We start from the raw sequence: 21188 nt of genomic DNA on the forward strand, positions 1-21188 counted from the left end.
AGTAGAAATTAAGCCATGTGGGCCCTTGAAATGGCGGCTGCCTGACCTGTGAAGTGTGACAATGGGATGTGAGGTCAATGCGCTGGTGTGGCACACCGTGGCGGTAGGCGGTTGAAGACCGCGGCGCAAAGCAGCATTGGTTAACATTGAACCCTATGGGTCTCAGGAGCCAATGACGATGTGCGCCGGCGGTCACCGGTACGCACCGCCGCGGTACGCACCGCCGCGGGCGTGACCGCCATTTTCTATCTCCTTAATCACTCGAGACCTGATCATCCATAGGAGAGGACCTATACTGCAAGTGCTGCTGTGACCTCGGTCTGGAAGAGACAATGGCTGCTGCAACTGGGGAAAGGGCCCCTGCCTTCACATCTGAGGAATTGGAGAAACTTGTTGATGGAGTCCTCCCCCAGTATGCGCTACTCTACGGTCCTCCAGACCAACAGGTAAGCACACTGGGACCATGCTTTGTGGGCAATGCCTGGGTTGAGTGGGGTGAATGAACGATGGTGCGGAGGGGAGCGTATGAGGCATGCATCAAACGACAGATGGGAGCATGTGCCACATGGCAAGTGTGGGGATGGGGGGACACTCACATTGAGCATGCAGAAAATTCTGATATTGTATTTTCTCTCCCTGTATGTGTCACATAGGTCAGCGCCCATCAGAAAGTCGACATTTGGCGTGCCATCGCCAAGGACGTCCGGACCCTGGGGGTGCACAACAGACGGGGCACCCACTGCCGCAAGAGGTGGGAGGACATCCGCCGCGGGAGCAGAAAGACCGCAGAGGCTCTGCTGGGGATGGCCTCCCAACGTAGGAGGGGTGCCACGCGTCTATTGACCCCCCTGATGTCTCGGATCCTGGCGGTGGCCTACCCAGATTTGGATGGGCGAGTGAGGACATCACAGCAGACACAAGGGGGTGAGTACACTCTCATTCTGCTGACTATGCGCGCAGTGGAGGTGTCTGGGTGGGGGAGGAGGGCTGTGGGTATCCCTAGGCCAGGGCGATTTCTGTAGGCTAGGCCCCTCCGTAAAGCATGGCCCTGTGCCCCCGCCCCCCACCTCTGTAGGGTGCCAAGTACAGCTATCCATGGGCCTGTGTCACCTATGTGTGCAGTTGTCGTCCATAGGCTTGTAGGCCATGTCCCACTGATTGAGTAGTGTACCTTAAGTGCGCGGCGTAGTGCAGGGGGCTTCTGTGTCTGTCCTCTCCGCCAACTGTGTTGCCAATGCATGCACTCAACATGTCTTTATTCTTCCCCCCCCTTTTTTTGTCTGCTCTTCCTGTTCATGTGTGCATTAGCATCATCTGGCGGAGGAGAAGTGGCATTGGAGCACGAGGGACCTGCATCTCACATGGCCCCGGAGGGCCATGAACCGGACTCTGATTTGACCAGTGAGACGGAGGGCGAGGGGGGCTCCACAACGGGGACACGTGGAGACATCAGCGACACCGACACGTCCTCGGAAGGGAGCTCCCTTGTGGTGGCGGCAACATCCGTGCCCACCGCAACAACAGGTACAGCCGCCACCCAGCGCACCAGCTCCGCCCTCCCAGCAGCCCCTCAGCGTTCGCCCCGTGCCCGCTCGCACACCAAGGCGGGCATCTCCTTCGCCCCAGGCACCTCAGGCCCTGCCCCAGTTACCCCTGCTGCCCTCAGTGAGGAGGTCATCGACCTCCTCCGGACGCTCATTGTTGGGCAGTCTACCCTTTTGAATGCCATCCAGGGGGTGGAAAGGGAGGTGCATCGGAGCAATGCATACCTGAAGGGCATTCATTCGGGTCAGGCTGCCCATCAGCGATCGTTCAACGCTCTGGCCTCAGCACTGACGGCAGCCATTGTCCCTGTCTCCTGCCTCCCTCCTCCAACTCCCTCCACCCAGTCCCACTCCCCTGTTCCTCTGCCTATCCCAGACACACCTACAGACCAGCCTGCACACACCTCAACACCCAAGGTCAGCTCATCCAAACATAAGCACCACACATCACAGAAGCATTCACACAAGCAACATCCACATGCAGACATGCCAACAGCCACTGCCTCCTCTGTGTCCCCCTCCTCCTCGTCTCCCTCCTCCCTCCCTGTGACGTCCCAACTCACACTTGCATGCACCACTTCATCAGCCACTACGACCATCACCAGCACACCTACCAGAACACTCTGCACACGCGCAGTCACCACCCCCACTGCCATTTACACGTCCCCTGTGTCCTCTCCCAGTGTGTCTGTCACCCCCTCTTCTAAACCACACAAACGCAGGCAGCCACCCACCCAACAGCCATCCACCTCACGACAGCCTCCGTCACAAGCACCTGCACCCATAGACAGCACACTTGACTCACCTACAACCACATCCTCTTCCTCCACTCCCATACCCACTGCACCTACCCTTCCCACTGCTCCTAAAAAGTTTTTCCTCTCCAAAATTAACCTCTTTCCATCACCTGACCCACCCCCTCCATCTCGTAAAAGTCCAATCTGCACCTCAGCCACCACAACCCCTGGACCTACAAGGACCATAGTCCAGGGATATTGGAGTCCCCCACCTTCGAGGGCAGCCACATCGGCCAGCAGCAAAGGGACAGCCAGCCCACCCCCTGGGAAAAAAACAAAAAAAGCCAAGGGCCGGCGTAAGAAAACAGAGACGGCAGCCTCCACAGGCACCACCCTGGCACCGTCAGGGAGTGGGGTGCCACCTGGCACATCTCCAAAGGGAGGCAAGGGCCACAGAGGATCAGGCAAGGATGGCAAGGGCAGCACGGCCGACAAGTCCGGCAGCAGGCGAGCTGCCCAGGAGGGCCCCACCAGACCCATTCCGGGGGTGAATGAGGACACCCACGGGCACGGGCCACCAGCACAGGAGGGCCCAGCAAGCGAGAAGTCGGATGGCGAGTGAACACCATCTATTGGCCGGATCTGGTGCCCTGGAGACACATGTGAAGCACCGCTGAACAGGGCCCTTCAAGACAGGCACCGCTGAACAGGGCCCTTCAAGACAAGCACCGCTGAACATGGCCCTTCAAGACAGGCACCGCTGAACAGGGCACCGCCGTGTCAAGCACCGCTGAACAGGGCCCTTCAAGACAGGCACCGCTGAACAGGGCACCGCCGTGTCAAGAACCGCTGAACAGGGCCCTTCAAGACTGGCACCGCTGAACAGGGCACCGCCGTGTCAAGCACCGCTGAACAGGGCCCTTCAAGACAAGCACCGCTGAACATGGCCCTTCAAGACAGGCACCGCTGAACAGGGCACTGCCGTTTCAAGCACCGCTAAACAGGGCCCTTCAAGACAAGCACCGCTGAACAGGGCACTGCCGTGTCAAGCACCGCTCCGCTGGGCCCCGCCGTCTCAGCACCGCTCCGCTTGGCCCTTCATCTCAAGCACCGCTCCGCTGGGCCCTTCATCTCAAGCACCGCTCCGCTGGGCCCTTCATCTCAAGCACCGCTCCGCTGGGCCCTGCATCTCAAGCACCGCTCCACTGTGCACCGCCGTCTCTGCACCGCTCCGCTTGGCCATTCATCTCAAGCACCGCTCCGCTGGGCCCCGCCGACTCTGCACCACTCCGCTTGGACCTTCATCTCAAGCACCGCTCCGCTGGGCCCTTCATCTCAAACACCGCTCCGCTGGGCCCCTCATCTCAAGCACCGCTCCGCTGGGCCCCGCCGTCTCTGCACCGCTCCGCTTGGCCCTTCATCTCAAGCACCGCTCCGCTGGACCCTTCATCTCAAGCACCGCTCCGCTGGGCCCTTCATCTCAAGCACCGCTCCGCTGGGCCCTTCATCTTAAGCACCGCTCCGCTGTGCACCGCCGTCTCTGCACCGCTCCGCTTGGCCATTCATCTCAAGCACCGCTCCGCTGGGCCTCGCCGTCTCCGCACCGCTCCCCTTGGCCCTCATCTCAAGAACCGCTCCGCTGGCCCCTTCATCTCAAGCACCGCTCCGCTGGGCCCTTCATCTCAAGCACCGCTCCGCTGGGCCCTTCATCTCAAGCACCACTCCGCTGGGCCCTTCATCTCAAGCACCGCTCCGCTGTGCACCGCAGTCTCTGCACCGCTCCGCTTGGCCATTCATCTCAAGCACCGCTCCGCTGGGCCCCGCCGTCTCTGCACCGCTCCGCTTGGCCCTTCATCTCAAGCACCGCTCCGCTGGGCCCTTCATCTCAAGCACCGCTCCGCTGGGCCCTTCATCTCAAGCACCGCTCCGCTGGGCCCCGCCGTCTCTGCACCGCTCCGCTTGGCCCTTCATCTCAAGCACCGCTCCGCTGGGCCCTTCATCTCAAGCACCGCTCCGCTGGGCCCTTCATCTCAAGCACCACTCCGCTGGGCCCTTCATCTCAAGCACCGCTCCGCTGTGCACCGCCGTCTCTGCACCGCTCCGCTTGGCCATTCATCTCAAGCACCGCTCCGCTGGGCCCCGCCGTCTCTGCACCGCTCCGCTTGGCCCTTCATCTCAAGCACCGCTCCGCTGGGCCTTTCATCTCAAGCACCGCTCTGCTGGGCCCTTCATCTCAAGCACCGCTCCGCTGGGCCCTTCATCTCAAGCACCGCTCCGCTGGGCCCTTCATCTCAAGCACCGCTCCGCTGGGCCCCGCCGTCTCTGCACCGCTCCGCTTGGCCCTTCATCTCAAGCACCGCTCCGCTGGGCCCTTTATCTCAAGCACCGCTCCGCTGGGCCCTTCATCTCAAGCACCGCTCCGCTGGGCCCTTCATCTCAAGCACCGCTCCGCTGTGCACCGCCGTCTCTGCACCGCTCCGCTTGGCCATTCATCTCAAGCACCGCTCCGCTGGGGCCCGCCGTCTCTGCACCGCTCCGCTTGGCCCTTCATCTCAAGCACCGCTCCGCTGGGCCCTTCATCTCAAGCACCGCTCCGCTGGGCCCTTCATCTCAAGCACCGCTCCGCTGTGCACCGCCGTCTCTGCACCGCTCCGCTTGGCCATTCATCTCAAGCACCGCTCCGCTGGGCCCCGCCGTTTCTGCACCGCTCCGCTTGGCCCTTCATCTCAAGCACCGCTCCGCTGGGCCCTTCATCTCAAGCACCGCTCCGCTGGGCCCTTCATCTCAAGCACCGCTCCGCTGGGCCATTCATCTCAAGCACCGCTCCGCTGGGCCCTTCATCTCAAGCACCGCTCCGCTGGGCCCCGCCGTCTCTGCACCGCTCCGCTTGGCCCTTCATCTCAAGCACCGCTCCGCTGGGCCCTTCATCTGAAGCACCGCTCCGCTGGGCCCTTCATCTCAAGCAACGCTCCGCTGTGCACCGCCGTCTCTGCACCGCTCCGCTTGGCCATTCATCTCAAGCACCGCTCCGCTGGGCCCCGCCGTCTCTGCACCGCTCTGCTTGGCCCTTCATCTCAAGCACCGCTCCGCTGGGCCCTTCATCTCAAGCACCGCTCCGCTGGGCCCTTCATCTCAAGCACCGCTCCGCTGGGCCCTTCATCTCAAGCACTGCTCCGCTGTGCACCGCCATCTCTGCACCGCTCCGCTTGGCCATTCATCTCAAGCACCGCTCCGCTGGGCACCGCCGTCTCTGCACCGCTCCGCTTGGCCATTCATCTCAAGCACCGCTTCGCTGTGCCCTTCATCTCAAGCACCGCTGACACATTGGCAGAAGGGGCAGGCCCTGATCAGTGTCGGACAGGGCTGCACGATACACTCTGGGCACCAAGAGTCCTCCAGTGCCGCTGGAGTCTGTCATCCACTTGTGAGACTGTGGCTTTGCACTCCCCAGGATGGCACAGTGGGCAAGCCACCCTCTGTAGAGACTTGAGAGACTGTGGCTTTGCACTCCCCAGGATGGCACAGTGGGCAAGCCACCCACTGTAGAGACTTGAGAGACTGTGGCTTTGCACTCCCCAGGATTAAACAGTGGGCAAACCACCCACTGTAGAGACTTGAGAGACTGTGGCTTTGCACTCCCCAGGATGGCACAGTGGGCAAGCCACCCACTGTAGAGACTTGAGAGACTGTGGCTTTGCACTCCCCAGAATCGACATTGGCCGTGGAGGCCCCTCGTGGATCTGGCGTTGTGGACTCATGTGGCTGAGGTGGCCCCCCTTCCCTTCCCCCTGAGGTGCCTGTAGTTTTCCTATCTGATGCCCCTGCAGTGTTCTCTCCAATGGATTCGGGTCTCATGTGTGGGGTTTGCCCATTTGTTGAGGACCATTGGCCCACGTACAATGACAGAAAGCCAATTCTGACGGGACAATATACATATGTGTATATAGTTATGGGATTTTCGTCTTACTTATTTACTTTGCCTTCCAATATATTTGTATTACAATTACTTATTATTTTGTCTTTGCATTCTTCCAGGGGGTTTGGGGGGTGTCACTCTGAGTTGTTGCTCTGCATTGGTGTGTAGGTAGTTGGGGGGGGGGGGGGTCGCGTATGTGTGTGCCCGTAATCTTTTCTCCTCCCCCCTCCCGTGTGTCGTAGGTGCAGTACTCACCGTTGTCTTCTGCGCCGGCGTTCGTGCTCCTGGTAGAGGAGCAGGTAGACAATAGCTGGTAGGATGTGTAGTTCTGGTTCCATGCTGTCCAGATTCCTCGTGGAGTGTGTAGAGGTGAGCGTTTTCCCGTTCGTAGTCTGTTTCCGCCGTGTTTTTATCGGCGGGGCTCCCGCCCCGAAAAAGGTGGCGGATTGGTGAGTTGTGATAGGGTGGGCAGTACATTGTCTGCCGCCTGTCTGTTGGCAGTGACCGCTGCGCTGCTTGTCTGTACCGCTGTGGCGGTCGGAGTGTTAAAGTGGCGGGCTGTGTTGGCGGTTCCCGCCAGGGTCGGAATTCCATTTTTTTGGCCGCCTGCCTGTTTGCGGGTTGGCCGCCGCTTTAACACCGACCGCAAGGGTTGGAATGACCCCCTAAGTCAGTCCCGGAAAGAGCTCAAACAGTTCTCATCTCAAAGTGGATCTATGTTTTATTGCCATGGTGTGAACATCTAGGCCACATTGCAGAAGCACAGCCAAATCATCCTGCCTGGTTCAGGTGCCTGCACCAGTACAGTACACAAGCACACAGTAGGGTTGTCATTAGGAATCATATAAAGGTATTTTGCAGAGTCCAACTTTCCTGGACTTTGAGAAATATTAGGGAGGATGTGCATGTTGTATCTGTGTTTTAAGAATGTTTCTTTCTCATGAATGGTTTCAACTGTACCAGGATGAGCTACCTTGTAATCATGTATTACTAATGAGTGCTCATTGTGTATCTGTATGCAGTGCATGGCATTTTTCATTGATTGAGGAGGGTGTATCTACCCATGCTTAGTGATGAACTGCTAGACATGTGGAAGCTAAAGGAGGCTTAAGATGTCCTTTCAGCTGGAATAAAATGCTTCGCTCTGAAGAAGGAATTTCCCTGTTTTACCCCATTGTTAAAGTAGCTCACCTAAAACATGACTGCAAGCACCACTCATTATTCAGTTGTACATCATCAGGGATATCAAGGGGTACCACAGTTTAACCTTCTTTAGTTAAGTGGCACTTGCATTTTTCATTAGGAACTTCAATGATTTCAACTTGTGTAAGATCCAACTCGCAGGAGTAAGTTTCATTTTCAGTACAATAAGACCACTGCGCTTAAAAAGAAGATTAGGTTCTTGGAAAGGGTGCCAAGAGCAGAGATTGTGTTAATTTTCATGTTTCATGGAAGTAAAAATAATACTCAGTAATCAGTAAATTTTTTCCAAAGATACTTTGCGCTTTATTGAATTAAAATAGATAAAATAGATATCTGTATAAAAAATGACATAATTCTCATAATACATCATATACAATAAAATTCAGTTTAAATTTGTGTTTCGGCTCAAGAGAGACCATGTTTTGACCCGTTACATGGTGGTGCTGTCCTGACCTCTTCTGATGCTCTCTCTGTCCAATCTTTTTCCTAATCTCCCACCATGACCTGCTCGGTTGGCACCTTCATCTCCTCTTTCTGTCCCAATCTCCTGTAAGCGGCCACACCACCCTTTACTGTCCTGATATGCTGTCTGTTGTCTAATGTTCTCCTTCCTTGATGGGCTGTGTCAGCAGATTCCTTCTTCCATTTATGCTCCTACCCACTATGAACCACCTCTGAGTCTCCTTCCATGACTGGCTGTGTCACCTGTCCTCTTTTCCCCTTACGTTCCTGATCTTCTGTGAACTATCTCAATTATCTCTCCTGTCCTTATGCGCTGTAAGAAGATCTCTTCCATCCCTGATGGTTCTGATCTTTTCCTTTTTTGAGGTCATTACTCCAGGGTGCACTGATTCTGGTGTAAAGTTCCTCACTGTTAGTTCTTAGCCCTCACATGTGACTACCCTAAGTCTTGTGCTCAACAGCTCCACCCTGATTCGGCAACCTCAATTTCCTTCCACTTCAGAGTTGTAGCGGAAGGGCTCCCTGTGAGGCGGGACCCATGGTGTCAGCCATACTTAAGCATTATCTTCCTGTTTCAATCTATTTTATGGGGTCTTCCCACCACTTGCTGTCCATAATCTGATCTGTTAGAGGCTTCTCACATGCAATTCTATCCTACACCGCTTTGTGAAAGGTCCTCCGTTCTCCGAACTGGATCAACTCTATGAGATGTTTCTTTGTTCCTGTTTCTGTCTCAATCTCTCTCCCCCTCTCCCCTTGATCTTCTCTGTGAGTAGGGCCCATCCTTTTCCACTGTAAGGAAGAAAGTCTTTCTCCCTTTCATTCCCTGATCTAATAGGTTGGTGTCCCAATTCTGACCATCTTCAACCCCACCTCAGAGTGAACAATTGACATGTAACTAACTTAGCTAAAATAAAGGATACATACTTTGACTATGTGTGACTTGGCTTGACTAGGTATGACTATGACAGGGCAGGTGGACCAGATTGCCTTGCACATTCAATGTTTCATTGACAGGTTAAGAAATTACATATAAAATCTGAAGGGAACAAGTTGGGCATTGGTTGAACTTGGAGTCAAACACGATTTGTGAGACTTGCCTTTGAATTTTTCAAAGTGATGACATTGCTTGGACCATTTCATACATATGTACAATAACTTGCTTGTATTTGTATGCAGCAATTACAGTAGTTTATAAATGTTGCAAATTAGCCAAATCAATGCTGGTCACTATTTGTCAAAATTTGAATGATGTGAAGCTAAGGCACCCATCAAAACATGATCACTGACCACCCAGATCACTGCAGCAAGTGCTCTGACCCACTCAGCGTGCCAGCTATTATGTGAAAGGACGCACATCACGTGTTATTCCTTTAGAGTTTTTATACCAGTTGCTGAAAGTCCAATATGGGAGTTTGCCTGTTAGAGTGTGTGAAGTCAAATTACATGTAGATGTGACAATATTGTTTCTAGGTGGTTGTTTTAGAAGTTGCCTTCTCTTTTTCCTCATGCTAAACTATACTCCTATGCAGTTACATCAAACCTAACATTTTCACTTTTGTTGTGAGCACATACTGTACCTTCAAGCAGGATGAAAGAACTGGTTAAGTTTAATGTAGCCTCCTGAGTTCACAATTGGTTCTATGCACCATAACAGAATTCAGATGTAGATCCCGACAGGGCCATCACATATGGTCATCCTTCTATGGTCAGTAAATTAACTATCAATTATTTGAGTATTAGCAATGCTTGTTACTCACAGTGCTACCAAACCACAAGTCTGGGCAGCAAGAAATACATAAAATAAACAAGTTATTCTTCATGCTACTAAAGGTCTCTATGGTGCTATGTTCTCCTCATACTAATTCAAATATCTTTGCAGAAGTGATTCAGTATTTACACAGATTAGTATGGGTGGCTGAGCAGCTCTCCATTGAAGCAGAAAGTATAGATAGGTTCATGCAACTGAGGTAATCCACACTTTTAAGCAAAGAGGCTTGAATGCAAACATTTTCAAAGGGGATGGTGAAGGTGGGTCTAAGATTACTGCTTGCATTGGTTTCTTTGCACCAGATGTTTCTCCACATGGACTGCCATTTGGATTAAAGTTCTGGTTCTCCAGTCCAGAAATGTCCTTGGCTCATCGTTGGAATGGAGGCCCATTGGCATAGCCAGGGGGCAGGCTGCATCTATATGATGTCATTCGAAAGAATATCCTAAGCACAATTCACAGAAGCGGTTGCTTTTGGTGACCCCAGCTTTATGCAGGAGGTTTCAACAGGTTCTAAACCATGCAGAAGGAACTTCTGTCACTTTTCTATTTCTGTCTTTACATAAAGCTCTTAGAATTTGTGCTGGACATCCAGAGACTGAGGTTATGATACAGTGTCTTCTGGTGGAGTGTTCTCAGGACATTACAAGCTGCGCACAGCCCTTTTAGTTCTTGAACAAGAGTAGGTTAGTGGCTTCTGAAACATGCAGGTAAGGGGAATTGGTGGTATCTCAGCTCCTTGCTGCAGCCGACGCCTGCAATCCCAGCAGGGCTATGGGACCAAGTTCCAAGAGGTGGCCTTTAGTGGATGAGAAGGTGAAAAATAAATAAATTCCACTGGCTATCTGGAATGTCATTATCTCATCAGAGGAAACGTGCAGCCTGACGACTTTTATTACTTTTTATGTCACATCTCTGCAGAATGAAAGAAGAAAAAAGTGTCATTGAAAAACAAGGCAAAATACCATAAGACAAAGCAATGCCATTGAAAAACAAGACAGAGTACCATTAGCCAGAGCAATGAGGTTGAAAAACAAGAGAGGGTACCATCAGACAGAGCAATGCTGTGGTGCAACGAAGTGTGAACAGTTTTTTGTCGCTTTAAACAAAAACACAGACGTTTTGGGGCAAAAACTCATCATTCAACAGCACATATCTAGGATGCAAAAAGGTGTGCTTTAGCAATGGTTTAGAGCAGCGGTTCCCAACCTTTTGACTTCTGTGGACCCCCACTTTATCATTACTGGAACCCAGGGAACCCCAATAAATAATTATTGGAATCTGGGGACCCCCCACTGAGTCATTACTGAAAGTTGGGGACCTAATCTGTTAATATTATTTAATTTTCTAAGCAGTTACAGACCCCTTGAGGAGGCTTCGCGGACCCCCAGGGGTCCTCAGACTAGAGGTTGGGAACCACTGGTTTGGAGACCTGAGATTTTTAGAGGCACTGCCAACTCTGAAGGGCAGGTACAGTGGGGAAGTCACTTAAATCTCTGGCGATGCCTACATGTGAGTGACTCTGTGCCAGTCCTCCGCCCCCTTACCCTCACAGCCAACAGCAAGACCATCCTTCCTCCACCACTATGCTGCTGCCAGGAGTGCTCAGTCATGGAGTTTACAGAGCATATGACTGTTCGAGAAGAAGCATGGCTGCGGCTAGATGTTCCACTATACTGAAGTCTGGGTTTATTAAGAAAACCTCTGAAGGAGGTAGTGTCTTGGCATATGGCCCCCATGGGGAATACAATGGGATCTCAGGACCTGAAACCTGGGTGGAAAGCTATGGTCTCCTGGCACATATACAGGCATTTCTTTGTGCTTTCTTTCTGATTGACAGAAATAGGACTTGCCACAAAGACTCCTGGCAAGTGGCATAGACTGGGGATGTTTGCAAGATCCAAAAGGGACAATAGATGACATTTAGTGGGATAATGAGTCCAAAGAGCATAGTATCCTTGCAATGGATGAATGGAATGTGAAACATGGAATGCGCAAACTGATTTTTGAGGTTTCACCTGTGCTGCAGCACAGAACTGGGGGTCTACAGGTGGGAGGGAGAATGATTTCTTTTGTAGGATATATGGTGCTCTGATAAGGGACACAAGGGCATATTTATGAAGAACTGGTGCAGTGCGCCGCTGCACCAAAACTGTCAGTGCCACGCTGCGTCAGTTCTGAAATGCAGGGATGCACCTTTATAACAAACTTTGGTGTAACGCTGTGTTCGCGCCAGCGCTAAATTAGCTGCCTAGCGCCAATGCAACCACCCTTGCGCCATGGTGCAAGGATGGCTGCATTGCGGGGGAGATTGGTTTCGTGCAGGAAGGTCTCCCTTCAATGCTATATTTGCCCTTTCGACATGTGCTGCAGAATGCAGCACATATAAATAGAGCAGAAAACGAAGATAAATAAAATAATTTCTCCTCGGTGCACCCCAGGGGTGGCATTAGATTTATGATAACTTGTAAATCTGGGGCAGTGTCAAAATCCAAAAGGTGATGCTGTGGAACGCCCACAGCAGCACCCATTGCATGCCCCTTCCATGCAAAGTGCTGCGTATGAAGGGGCCGTATTTACAAGGTGGCGTTAAGCCACAAAAAATGGCTTAACGCCACCTTGTAAATACGGCGCAGTGCACAGCGTCACCGGAGCGTCAGAAAAAGTGACACTCTGGTGGCACTAGGGGCTTGTAAATATACCCCATAATGCCTATGGTGACTAGGATGGCCCAAAGATCCCTTACTAGTATAGTTTATCAAATTCAGGATAAAAAGGCTTAAAATAAAGGGAAGGTGCCCTTAAACCTTTGGTGCATAGCACCTTAGACAAGACGAATTTGGATATTACGACACATTCAAAGTGAATGCACACTAGGAAAGACACTATTAAATAAATGAAGGTCCCTTTGCTTTTCCAGTTCAACAGATCCACACAGACATTAGATTGGTCACTTTGCAAGACTTACACGGCTGTCGTGGATATGATGTAGACTCAGGTTAAGTATAAGACTGTGCACCCTGGAAAGGTACGAGTGTGAGTACGAGCACATACTTCAAACCCACAAAACCAAGGGAAGATCTAACTTTGAGTCTGAAATAAGCCAGGGGTGCATTGAAGAGTTTGTCTCCTTTCCAGGTTTCTCAAAAGGAGTCTCCCATTAATGTCAAGAGGGCAGGACGTTATAAAGCGGGTTATATGGTGGCATTATGCATACAGTTCGAGTGATACAGTGATGGACAAAGTAAGAAGCAATCCTTTTTAGAACACTGCTGCTTTTTTAATAACATAAATCACTAATGCAGCTAATAAAACCTCCAGTTATCGAGTACTGACTGAGGCACTGATTGGATGGACAGCAAAGGTACTCTAACTAGCAGACAATCACTCAGAGACCAGTCAGACAGAGATGCCCCTGTCTTGGTCACCCAACAGCTCCATCGCCCTGAGGAATACCAAGACAAACTCAGTCACTCAAGAAAGATTGTGTAATAAATGAAGGTGGACAGTTTGTAATACAGAGTTGAACTATCACAGGACTGTAAATCAACATTAAGTAAGAGTATGTGCCCTTCACACCTGAATATTTACCTTCTAGTACTTTGTCCAGGTCTGCAATGAACTCTTCGAGCTCATGTGTGTCTCCGAGTTTTGCTAAAAACAAACCAGAAAGGCAGCAGTGAGACATCTTACAACTTGACGAAATGTCAACACGTTAAGCCAGCAATGACTTAGATAAAAGTTTCTGAAAAGGGGCAACGGCAGCTGAGGGCAAGGTCCAAGAGGCATTTACAAAGCCATTCAGTGAAAATTAATAAACTGCAATAAAGAGTTGCAGTAACCCCCAAATACAAAATACAGAAATGCATAATGAAAAAGGTGATGATGAAGAAAAAACAAAGCGCATTAAGACAATGTTTCTTTTCACTTTTTTAAAGAAAGGCTAAGGGCGTGGGGAAGAGTAGGCATTAGTACTATGCTTAGGAGAAGTGTTAACATTAGGGATGGGGTTGGCTAGAGTTAGGGGAACAGTAAGAGGTAGTGTTAGGTTTAGGGTAAGTATTATTATTGGATCTCAGGTAAGGTTAGGGTTTAAGATTCAATTTAGGGTTAAGGTTGGGTGAGTTAAAGTGCAAGGGGGGCACTGGAAAAGGCTAGGGTTGGAATTAGCATATCCATTAAAGAAAATTTAAGGATAAAGGCAGTGGGAAGGTATAGGTTAAGGTGAGGGTTAAGGTATGAATTAGGGTTAGGTTAATTGTAAGTGGAAAAGTTGAGGTTAGTTTAAAAGTTGTTTCAATAATTTCAGCATCAAGGCTTTCACAATTGTGGGTGCCTTGTTATGTTAACCTATTACAAAATATTTAAATATTGGTTATGGTTTATTGATTATGGAGTAAATACTTCGGTGTTTTATTTTATATTTATGCAGTTCTGCATTTTCACATACATCCTTACCAAGTTTTGCTTTCGAAAGACCTTTTTCATTAATATGTGGTTTTGTTAAAAGTAGTTAAAATCGGTGCATGTCTTTTGTATGGTATGTTCTTTCGCTGATTTGGGTTACAGTTCTGTGAAATGCAGATTTGTTTCCTGGTGAGTGCAAATTGTGTTGATTATATAGAGTAACTGACTATATAGTTTGTTGAAAATAAAAAAAGAGCTGAATTGCAACGCTCATAAACGCAAAACAGTAGGCATTACACACAGCTGTAAACCTATTTAAAATGTACAATCTAATGTTTTATAAGTCAAATTCAACTCTATTAAATGTAGGACATGTGCACAAACATTATAGTGCAAATAGATGGCTGTGAGGGAAATATCTATTTACTTTAGAGTTTACTACTAGTTTACGTAAGCAGCAATGTTGGTGTAGTAGCAGAGTACCGTAGTCAGACTATGATTTGACATAGGCATTGTGGCCTACACATGAGCTACAAAATATTAGTCTATGGGAGTTAATATTGGAAAATCCACACCCAATGGGATTATATTTTTCTAAACGATATTTAGGAAAGCAGTATTTACGTCAAATAATATTTCTGTATTTGTATTCTGAAGTACTGTCACCATGTCCACGGTGGTAAAGGATGGGCCTACCAAGCAACTGTAGTGAGCTAAAGTAGCAAACAACATTGTTGGATAGAGAATGTGCATTAAATGGCTATCATTATGCATTCCAGGCAGTGTTAGGAGGGCTGTAGTTAATGTGTTTGGAAGACACAAAACGGTCATACACAGATGCTTTCTAGTCCCAAGTCACGGTATGGTCAGGCACATAGACCAACGCTAAAAATGACTGCTGCTTTGTAGCCCTCGTGCCTGACTTTAACATGGCCCCTCAGGCTTCTCTCTCTTCGTGATGGAGACACAATGAATATTAAATCAAACCATTAACATAGTTCTCTTCATAAGAATCCTTAAAGCTAAATCTCTTTCTTCTTTTAGAATGATGCATTAATGAATTCTTATACATACAACATGAATGCACTTAGAGTGTCAGCAAAAGCATTGCTGTTGTAAATATTATTAAGTACAGACGTCACGAAAGGGAATGAAACATGTAAAAAAGGATAACACTATTTACTCATCATTTTATTGCATGTTAGCTATTCTTCTTTCGATTCAGAACACATGTAGTATTGCTCTTAGCTAAAGAAATGCTTTAAATGAATAAGCATGTATTGACGTAGTATCGAGTAACGAAACAATATTTCTACTGGGAGTCTACTACCGTTACAAGTGAGTTCTACATCATTTGCTGTATACTCTGTGCACAACTTCTTACAGTTACTCATCCCTTTGCTCCTTCCACAGGTTTGTCATATATTAGTTGGTGTCTTAGTTGTTACAATACAGACTGTCCTATTTCACTTTCTGTGCATGTTTATTTATGCACTTATTAATAAACTGCTATCATGGAGAGGTGCCGAGGTATGTGTATCATCGTTTCCTTCTGTGCAATAATTAAAATAAGTTTCACGTTTGTATTCCAGGTTTCAGAGAGCTGGAAGTCCTTGGTTTACTCTCAGTTGTCACATCACCTCGGGTGCTGAAGAGGAAACGGAAACAGCCTCAAAAGGGGGTGCTGCTTCCAAAATAAAACCCTCTAACCCCTTCGCCGTCCATATTATTCCAACAAATGTCATGAACTTTGGAAAACCTCTCATACTTTTCTTGGCATAAAAACCATTCGATCAAATAAATAAACATCCGGATCACTTCGGGGTCAAAAAAAAGAAATAACATCCTGAGATTTCAGAAACATATAACATTTGTGTCGCGGAGGTAACACAAGTAGCCTTTTAAACAGTGACTACTGTCCCCACAAAGGGGGAAAGAGTAGACGTGAAAGTGCCAAAGACTGATACTGATGTATAGTAACTAGTGGTGGCTGCCACAAATCTCAAGCTAGGGGCGGGGAAGGGGGTGTTCAGGGTCAGGGGGAACAATAAAATTAAAAAAAGAATAAAAAAAAAAATACCTGTCCGCCACTTCGCTCTTCTTCCCTTGATGGTGTTGATGTCCCAGCAGTCTTGTAGTCTTTGGGACAACAGCACAGGCTCCCCCACGCAATCTTGGTGCTGCTCTCATGCTATGCCTAGCATGAGAGCAGCATCAGGATTGGTCTGAGCAGCGTCAGGATTGGTCTGAGCAGCAACAGTGCACTGGAGTCTGTGCTGTTTCTCCAACCCGGCTGTGCAAATTTAAGTGCACATGGCAGTTTGGCCGGCCTATGATGGCTGGCCAAACTGACATGCGCACTTAAGTGCACTCACTCTCCTCCTCCTCTCCCTCCCATGGCCAAGCGCCACCCCTCCCTGTACATTCTGGCTGAGCCAGCAGCTAAAAAATAAAACAATAGTAAAGTGTCATTTTATTTTTCAGCAGCTGGCTCTTAGCCAGTAGGGTGACGCTCCTTTACCAATGCGGAGGAGCCGCCCCTGATAGTAACTTAAACTAAAAGAGATGCAGACTGAGGGCCTCTGCACATAAAAAGATAGGTCTTCTTTTGTGTGAAGACTCTGTACTCCTAAACATACTACTCGTAAACCCTGTTGTTAACAGCATACAATTGTGCATTCACACATAAGTGTGAGTTTACCTTTGTGAATCAGGCCCTGAGTGACTGAGATTGAGAGAGAATGTCTGAGAGTGACTAAGTGTGACTGGCAGAGTGGCTCGATCCAGGCATCTGCTATCCCAGCATTTGAGGGGCATAAGCCCACTGCAGGCCCAACCTCTTCCAATATCTGCCGTTCCCGCATGTGCAGAAAGAGAGGTGCATTGTGGGTCTGTTCTACTATCTCTAAGCACCAGGGTACGATGATATCAATCCAGTCTCTGTAGCACCAAGCAAATGGAAAAAACTACTGAGAAATATACAATATAGACATGATTAGGCACTCGGGAAAAAGATTGAAAGAATCGTCAACATAATGGCGAGATGGTTCAGTGACTTCTTACTGGCAGTGGCGTGTGCTGTGATTTGCACAAGTTCGAATCCTGCTTCTGTCAACTGAGTGCAATTAAATAAATTCTGAGTGCCAGGGCCCTCTGCTTAGCACTTTTTAAAACCATGTCATTCATTCATTCAAATGGGGTTACAGTAACACCATTTGCTTATAGTGCTTCCAAACATTGGTTATGAAGGATTATAAAACTAAGCTATTACTAAACTATTAATAATAGTTATTATTCTCAATGTAATATATTGGCGTTTGTGTATATTTTGCATAGCACTGAGACAAAGGGATAGCATCTATGAGTAGGTAGGGATAGCTAGGAGTAGTGAGTTTTCTAGAACAGTGGTTCCCAACCGTGGTCCGGGGACCCGTGGGGGTCCGCGAAGCCTCCTCAGGGGGTCCGCAATGGCATAGAAAAATCTGTAATATTAACAGAGTAGGTACCCAGTATTCAGTAATGACTCAGTGGAGGGGACCCCGAATTCCCATAATGATTCAGTGGGGGTCCCCGGGTTCCAGTATTGATAAGGGGGGGTCCACAGAAGTCAAAAGGTTGGGAACCACTGTCCTAGAACATGAGTAGCAACAGGTGATGATGGGTAAATTGCGTTATTAAGAAGCTAATGTATGATTCTGCAGCAAAGGAGGGTTGAGATGTACCTTCTAGGGGAAGCCAACATTCTGTAGGTGAGATATCCCCTGAGAGGAACAGAATTCAGGGACAAACGTTCACTTTCTCAGCAGTGGAGCTTCGAGGAGTGTGAACCAGAAGGTGCCTATCATGTGTTATGTTCACAAGAGAATGTCCTGGGAACCAGCTTTTTCACTCTACGTGAAGGACCTCATAGACACAATGCAACATGAGCTGTACAGTTAGGAGCCTGGATCATGGACCTTGAGCAAGAAGGTTCTCCAATGGAGAGCTGACAGTGTTTTATCAGGTAACTCTGCACCAGTGCATGTGGGTGAGACTAAACGTTGCCCCGGGGCCTATGAGGCATCCTATCCGAGAGTGCTTAGCAGGAGGAAAACAAACGGAACTTATCTCTGAATAAGTCTCTGCTGAGCAGTACCAGCAATAAATCGTAACACCAGACTAAGGGGCATATTTACAAGAAACTGGTGCATCGATCCCAATGCACCACTTTTCTTACATCACCCCTCCCCCACCTCACAACATCATTGTTGCGCCGTGTTCACAATACGGTGCACCATGGCGGTCGTTTGGATAATAGCGTAAACGTTTTTGACGTTACTGGGGTGCTTCAAAAATGTTGATGCTAGTGCAGAAAAGCGCAGGGAGGCCCATTGATTAAGATGGGTGTGCCATTTTAATGCCTACTCTGAGCCCCTGAACTGCAAAGTGGCACACCATGGGTGCCAGCAGACCTAAGTCATAGATGGAAAATGTGCCCGTCACCACGTTTGGTTTTTCAAATGCCAAATGGAGTACAATGGGCTCCTCACACTCTGGGCCCTGGTGCCACTGCACTTGCTACAACATTGATAGCTACGATCCTGGAACTGGGGGAGTGAGGTCATAAGGCTAGGTTGGAACACTGCCATAAATGAAGAAGGGAAAACTCTGGAAGCCTGAGAGCTTTAAAATGGGAGGGGCTTATACTTAAAGATGTAAACATGCCGCTAACTTTGGGCTTGCAAAGTGATGCCTCTTGCACTGAGGTCCTATTGTGAGGTTATGTTTTACAACATGTCTTTGTGTAATTGTGGAAGATGGGGACAGAAGCCTCAGAACACTAGGTGTTTCCACAGTGAGTAATTAGGGTGCATAGCATAGGTGGGATGTTATCGGGGGCAAGCTGGTAAACCCAACAACGTCCCTCTGAGACAGTCACGAGGACTCCTATTTAAATGCACAATTGTTGTAAAGGACGCGTTTACCAAAGTCTACAACATAACACACCCAGTGTGCCACATAGGATGGTCTCTCGCTTACCTTTGTGGGGTTGTGGTGGTGGCTGTGTTGTGAGGTTCTCTTCGCTGCTGTTCAGGCTGCTTCCAGGAGACGTGCTGGCACCTACAGGCAACAACAAGGGAGTGTGAGGGGCCAATGAGTGGTGTCTTCTAGGCAGGGCATCACCTTGAGCATAGAACACTACTTAGAGGACCAGTAAATAGAGTAGCATATGACAACTGTGGTCTATTAGTACTGATGTTATTATTTAGACTGGCAGACTATGGCAGACCAGGAAAATGGTCTCTCTTGAGGTGTTTTCTGGATCTAATACCTAGAAATACAACTCCTGGAGTGCAGACCTTTTTTTGGATTCTTTGTGTTTATCTTCACTGTGAACGCGTTTGGCGTGTCTGAATTCTGCTCACCTATCCATGGGAGAAGTCAAAACTTTTATTAACCTCAAATGATGCAACAACCTGCCGACAATTCCATAATTTCCTTGAGAGGCAGCAAGGAATTTGTCTATGTAAAACATAGAAATAAAGACTGTGTGGTGTCTGAAGCTATGCTGGCTGATGTTTTTGATCACAATGAAAAAAAAACATATGACAAAGAAATTATTGAAAGTGTACAAAACTTCCTGTCCCTGGCTTTGTGGTCAAACCTGAAACTTTTTCACGTAATGGTTGCTTTTGAGTTTCATACAATGCAAATTAGGGAAGTCGCCCAAAAAACAAATGTTCATGGTCATAAAACATTTCCAGTAAGAATAACTGGTGGCGAATTCTGGTATTCGCCTATGGATGTGTTTTTATTATCTCATTTTATTTTTCAATGCTGTAATCTATAATGTTACTCGTGTGAGTGGTGCTGTGAACTCCAAGAAACTTGCAATGTGGTGAGTGTATTTTCAAGGTTCCATCTACTGCTGTTATAATTAACTCACCAGATTTCTACTTGTAATGGTCCTTACAGAAATTTTAGGAATGCCTTTATGTCCAAGCACATGACATGCCATGGTTGTATTGTAGGTTCATACACATGTAGCTCTACATAGGTTGCCTTACAATAGCCACTGCATCAGGTGTTCCTCTTTATACACAAGCCAGGATTGCTTCATACATTGTTCTTGCCCAACACTGAATTTACTGAAGAGCTTTTTGAAACAAGGGGCAGCATCTTTGTCCCTTACTAGAATATCACCCCATTCCCCACTCTCTTCCGTACTACACCAGTTATCTTTCACATGTAACAAACAAATGATCTCAAACCACCTTCACGATGGGTACAATGTTGACTATCTCTTCAGGGAGACCAAAGGCTGAACACAAATTGTGTCTGAACTACTTTCTCAAATACTTGAGCCGGTGCAAGGCCATAGGCTCTAGAAGACGCTAGCCATGCTGTGGAGAACTTCAAGTGCTTTCATTCTGGCTCATTTAGCAAACACCAAATACACACCATTAATTCTCTCAGGCACCCGGGGGACATTAAGGACCTGATACAGAACTAGGTGGACAGGTTACTCAGTCACAATGATGACGGATATCACATCCACAGAAATATGAATACCACGGTGGACGGGTTACTCCAATAATGGAATTTATATTTCGGCAGACAGGCTATCCATCGCCGCTGTGAAGGAGTAACCCGTCCGCCGAGTTCTACATCAGGCCCTAAGTTATCAGTGTATCTTATCAACGAGAATAGCTGGTCACATTTCACAATGATGGTTGATGATGCACATCAGGAATCCCTCTCATAGCTTTTGGAAGAATTAACATTATGGTGATAGCAGGTAGAGAACTTACATCCAGGCCCCAAATCTGTAGCACTTAACATCTGGCATATTTAGCATAGTTAAACAAGTTGCAAATCAAGGAATCCATTTACAGTAACAAGGTATGGCCCTCATTTCTAGATCAGCAGACATGTTACTCCACCACAAGAGTGGTGGAGTATCCTGTCGCCAAACTGATAGCCCGCCGATATTTACAGTCTGGCAGACTGTCATGTTTTCACCGGCAGAGTCCCCATGGCTGCGCCAACAAAAATGTACATCAAAGGCCATGTAGACTTGGGGCCTTGGATCGACCACCCTATTTAGGGCAGACGTTCCCATGTACTTTTTTCCTGTTTGGGACCAAACAGGAAAAAAATAAATGTGA

At 48.4% G+C, this 21188-nt stretch overlaps 1 protein-coding gene across 1 annotated transcript in view; it reads right to left on the reverse strand.

Moving 5' to 3' along the window:
* Positions 1 to 7679: 7679 nt before the first annotated feature.
* LOC138262115 (regulator of cell cycle RGCC-like) overlaps positions 7680 to 21188 on the reverse strand; it is a 36325-nt gene continuing 22816 nt past the window's right edge. The window contains exons 3-5 of the mRNA XM_069211881.1: positions 19060 to 19140; positions 13225 to 13287; positions 7680 to 10548 (exon numbers count right to left, since the gene is read on the reverse strand). Coding sequence (XP_069067982.1) covers positions 10541 to 10548; positions 13225 to 13287; positions 19060 to 19140 — 152 coding nt within the window. The 3' untranslated portion in view covers positions 7680 to 10540. The remainder of the gene's footprint in view (positions 10549 to 13224; positions 13288 to 19059; positions 19141 to 21188) is intronic.

Source organism: Pleurodeles waltl, chromosome 10 (assembly GCF_031143425.1).
Source record: "Pleurodeles waltl isolate 20211129_DDA chromosome 10, aPleWal1.hap1.20221129, whole genome shotgun sequence".
NCBI lineage: Eukaryota > Metazoa > Chordata > Amphibia > Caudata > Salamandridae > Pleurodeles > Pleurodeles waltl.